Below are 5,520 nucleotides of genomic sequence, written 5' to 3' on the forward strand. Positions count from 1 at the left end.
TCTACATTCGGTCTTAATGTTAGTATCATATCGTTCAAATAAGTTACAATGACTCTCGAACCTTTGTTTCTGGGACAGTCTGTTAGTTATCTAAAGAAATAAATCAAGACCGATTAGGGTATTGACTTTTTAGCATGTATTGAACTTAGCTAGCCATTGGAAAGATCATATGCTGATGACTTCAAACACTGTTGTCACTCCACGTTTTAGTCTGTTTTCTGTAGACATTCAATAAGTTTAAGTTTTATTGTTGCTTAAATAGTTGACATGGTTTGATAGATGATAATACTATTTAGATTTTATTGTTTATTCCGAATAATGGTGACGTCACTATTAAGAGGTTTTAAATCGTAGATAGCTGGTTGGCTTCACATTGATCTTAAAGTTTGTGTGTAAAAGTCAAATGAGTGATATAATGCATGTTTTTTATACAATTCCTAGAAGTAACAATATGTCACTACATTTTGTGATTGAATTATGATAGTAGATGGTCGAAATCTGTCAAGTTAAATTCCTTATGATTTTGAAATCAAGTATAATTATTGTTTAAAGGATTCTTATTACGAGAACATGAATGAATCATTTTCACAGAAACATGAAATTTCTAAAGCTCTAGTTGAATTAAAGTAAGTCCCACTTCATTTCCTCATTACTGTCATCACAGACTTTCAATTTTTGATACCTTGATTCATGACAAAATATGGAACAGAGTTGCTAATGATATCCTGAAAACTCCGTCTTTTGATTCCAGTTTTGATAAACGAAATAATCTTAACACCTTGTCAATGATCAGGCTGTTACCCAGGTTCGCTATTTTATTTATTGCTTTATTTTTATGAGAAGCACATCGTTAATTGATTATATCCTTAAACTTTTTATGAGTAATCTGGAATCACTGAATAAAAAATTATACTAGTTGAAATAGAAGTGGTAGTTTGGTAAAGATATTGATAAAATACAGATTAAACAACTCAAAAAGACAAGTTGGCTTTTTCAACCTACCTGACCTGTATTATAGACGGCGTGTCTGTCGTTTAATCACAAAATAAGCATACTACATAGAAGTCTGATTTGCTTAACCTTTTGACTTTAAAACGTGGACTTTAAAAATAGACCAGTATTTGTCCATAAGCTCTTTCGAAGCATTACTCGTGTATGTTGAAACTACCAAGCGAGCAATGATGATATTAGATGCAGGTTGTCAGATGAAGATGGTAGTGAACCTTTATTGATTGAAGACGTCAGGACTCATGTTACATATGCTTTACCACGACCTTCCTTTGTGTTAAACGTTTGCAGGTGGAAAAGCAATTTAAAAGAAAGCTTAGGAGCAAGGAAACCGAGAAATGGTATCTTTTATGAAGTCATTAATTAGCAGACTGAGCAGTGTATTTAAGTAGGGACTACGAGGGTTGGGCATACAACTATCGTGCCCAATAATTTGAGACTATAAATGATACGGCCTATAGTTGTCCGCAGTAGAGCATGTACATTCACAGTTCTTCCTTTTTGTGCTCTAAGTTTCATATTCACCTTAAAAAACTTTTTGATTCCACGAGTCCAATATTTTGACATATCATATCTCCTACCACTAATCTTTGATATTACTACTAATACTGTTACCACCTATAATACCATGCCATCCATGTGTGCTAATGTGGTATTGTAATTTGGAATGATTTATGCTTATATGAAAATCTCCGTTGCGTTTTACTGACTGATTAGTCGACAGGTTAATGGAACTTTCCGGTCGATTAATACCCTTAAGACAAATCGATTTGTCTATTCTAATCTATTAAAGGCATCAATCGATTTGTGTCAGGGGACCGTGCGGATTTATCTGCTATATTTACAAGGCTTTTTTATTTGTTTCACATTATGATAATATAATGTCACTTTCCGCTTGGGATTGTGTTATTGTCCAACACTCTGATCCGATCAACGTCTTTCATCAATCAAATCAAATTCCTAACAGACGAGCCTTCTCTGTTAGACAACATTATTGTGTATGAATATCTATATAGCGTAAATTGTAGCTATCTTATTCTTCAACTTCTGGTGTATGTCATTCCTTTAGATCTTTCACAGTGAACATTTCCCCATTTACTTTGTTGATGTTGTCGAATTTAATTATTATTGTCGCTCACATAAACGACAAGACACTTTCCTTGATATAAGAATCAGTTTCAGGTTTACAGGCCACCTCATTATTGTTTTTAAGTGAATAGACTAATTTAAGTACGGCGATTACTTGTAGAAAAATGATTTGATTAGAGATCGTTAAGTAAAACGCTGTCTAACATTATGAGTATTTTTTCAACTTTTATTTCGTGAGTAATGACAGAGAAGAGAACGTGAATTTGGTATTATTTCAGAACTATAAGTCGATAAGGTTTATACTGAAACTAGAAACCAGTGTTTTGGAAAATTTGTTATTTTGACGAGTATACGGAAACGAGTAATACTTTTTTGCGTGAAAATAATCAACAAACCTCAAGAAAAATTCGACTTCAAACAGTAAAACATTGACTATCCAATTAAAATAATCAGTTATTCACGAAACGATAGTCCATTGCTTCCAGGTTTTCAATGGTGGTCTAGATTTTATCGACTCATAAATTCAACTATTAAATTCTTTACAAATTGTTCAAAACTGGCTACAAACGAGTTATCAAAGGTGAAAATGAAAATTTGGAAGTAACCAATGTATTATTGAATCCACTTGTCGTGACATTTCTTACTAATAGATGGATTATGTCCAGTAATCTTATACAGAATGATTATTTCATCCTGTTTAAGAATTGTCTACTACATGAACCTTCCCTTCAATGTTGATATTCTCAATAAGACATGAACTAAGTACCTTTCGTTTTAATCACCCAACACATTATCCACTAAGATACTGAGTCTATTTAGATACTAGTTTATGAAATCCTTATTAACATCAACAACTAGAAAAAAACCCCATTAAAACACAATGATGATTGAATTCACTTAGTATTGTTTGTTTGGATCTTCCCATCGATGTGTTAGGACTGTAACTGGTCAGTCTCTAGTTGGCATATGTGCATACTGTGCGTATTGCCTCGATATTGCCTTAATTCACAAGCACGGTAAGCAGAGATGGATAGTGGCTAGCAGTGGAATCCAGTTTGACGCGCGTTTCGTCCTATTCGCAGTCCTAACACATCGATGGGAAGATTTAAACAAACAATACTAAATGAATTTAAACTTCACACCATCGCACAAGCAAGTGGCTATCACGACTCAGTGGCCGAGTGGATAACGTGATGGCGTTTGAAGCGAGGGTACTGGGTTCGAGTCCCAGAGTGAACATCAACTCTGAGATGCAGGTACATCCAGCTGACGAGTCCCAGATAGGACGAAACGCGCATTGTCCTTAATTCCACTGCTAGCCACTATCCATCTTTGCTTACTATGATGATTAATTAATTTATTTTAGTTATGAAAACCTGTTGATCAATTTCAAAGAAAAACTACTAAATATAATAAATTCCTGTCAACCAAATGATTATGAGGATTTAATGACAACATTATATAATCAGTTGGAGTGCAATAATAATAATGAAAGTAATAAACATCCAAATGATCTTTTACAATTAATGCCATCCTCTTCATCTAATCAATACACAAAACAATCAATTAGTGATCATAATGATAATGTTAGTGAGAATAATCATTTTTCATCTGATGAAACCAAATTGAAGACGAAATCTTCACGTCGCTACTCAACATTTTCTAATTCTTCATCTGTTTGTATACCATCAAATTCATCATCTTCCTTTACATCATTCTGTTTATCATCATCATCGTCGTCCTCATCATCAACTGAAGGTAGTTCATTAACTCTATGCCCAATATCTTCACCATCATTACAACCGAAGATAATGTCCAATACATTAAAACAACAAATCAATAAAATTCCTCATCATCAAAAAAATAAACATAAAGATGTTAAGAAATCACATAGACATGAAATCCATAATAATTTATCTGAACAAAATTCTAGTAAAGATCTATTTCAACGTTCATCATTGGATAGTCCTTCAAATATTCATAATGCAATTTATTCATTTAGTGATGCTGATTCTACATTTTCCAGTTGTCTTAATAATGTAAGAGTTGAAAGTTAAAAATGTTTGGTAGTTTTAATTTAGATAATATAATGTACTTTACAGTGTATGTAGTTTTATGTTTTGATTGGTTGATTATTTGTTATTAGGACTTGGAATGTTGATATTTTTAGTGTTTACCTTCTGTTGTTTGAGTTTAAGTATAGGATATTGGAAAAAGATGAGGTAATTGGTCTTCAACTGACGTGATGGCGATATGATTTACGTGTGCCTAACTGCCGCATACCTCGGTGTACATTGATTGGGGTTGTAGGAGCAGGATTGAGGAAAGTTTGGTGCTACCAGGTCATGATATAGGATTTGTCTATAAATTCACGACTGTAGGTTTGAGTTATGTTGATCAGTGCCAACTACTTAATTTTGGGTTCATGCAATAACCGCAGTTAGTAACTGAAAACTTTGGGTGACATAGCTCAGTGTTGGTCACAGTTGTGCAGATATACTCATTTCTTACACTAGATCTTGAATTCCATTATTCCCTCATACATACCTTTTCATGATGTCTTTTTGTACCATATTCTTAATGTTTAAACTATCTCATGATCATTGTTACTAAATTATTTCGATGACTTTAGTGTTCACATTTTAAATTTGATCAGATCGTGCTAATGTGATATAGCAGATTATGCCGACTCATATTTGTGGTAGGCTCTGTATTAATGGTGACTGACTCATTTATTGAATGTATGCCGTATATTACAATGTAATTTTTATTAACAAAATCATTTCAAGTCCCAGATTTAATTGTACTTATGTTCATCTGCACCACACTGTATATAATCATAGAAGACGGTTAGGGATAATTAAAGCCTGAAAATGTAGCAAATATTTTAGAAGTGCAGTAGTCATTTATAAGGGACAAAATGACACGGTTGTGTTGTAATGTGTGCTACTGATGTCGATAAATATAAGTAGTATGTATAACCAATCGGAAGTGAAATGCCTGACAGCAGAAGGTTAAAAAGAACGAAGAAAATAGAACAAGAACAGAAAATGATTGGTGCGGAAATAGAAGAACAACGAACTCTGACACAATTGACTAACATTTTGCAAATGAAGTATTTACTATATGGTAATTTTGTGTTCACATACATTCGATTGTCCCCACTTATGTTCTAGTTCACTACAGTGTATTTCGTAGTTAAATTTTTTTATCAGTTTCTAATAGTGTTGGTTGAAAGAAGGGTATTTTAGCTAAAAAATATTGTAAAATATGCACAAACTCTTATAAATAATTTTTATAGTTGAGATCATGAGTCACTTGAAGCTAGACCACCATGGAAAACCTAGAAGCACTGGATAGCCGTTCCGTCCTATTGTGGGACTGCTCGGCAGCGTGCATCTGCTGAGGAGTCTCACGATAGAC

General features: G+C 33.4%; 1 protein-coding gene across 1 annotated transcript in view; it reads left to right on the plus strand.

The window, feature by feature from the left end:
• Positions 1 to 570: 570 nt before the first annotated feature.
• The window catches only part of Smp_159260 (hypothetical protein), a gene marked incomplete at both ends in the record, with an annotated part of 42,105 nt that continues 37,155 nt past the window's right edge, over positions 571 to 5,520 (plus strand). Inside the window, 3 exons of the mRNA XM_018797739.1 lie at positions 571 to 626; positions 3,464 to 3,773; positions 3,906 to 4,136. Coding sequence (XP_018652751.1) covers positions 571 to 626; positions 3,464 to 3,773; positions 3,906 to 4,136 — 597 coding nt within the window. The remainder of the gene's footprint in view (positions 627 to 3,463; positions 3,774 to 3,905; positions 4,137 to 5,520) is intronic.

Source organism: Schistosoma mansoni, chromosome 5 (genome assembly GCF_000237925.1).
Source record: "Schistosoma mansoni strain Puerto Rico chromosome 5, complete genome".
Lineage (NCBI taxonomy): Eukaryota > Metazoa > Platyhelminthes > Trematoda > Strigeidida > Schistosomatidae > Schistosoma > Schistosoma mansoni.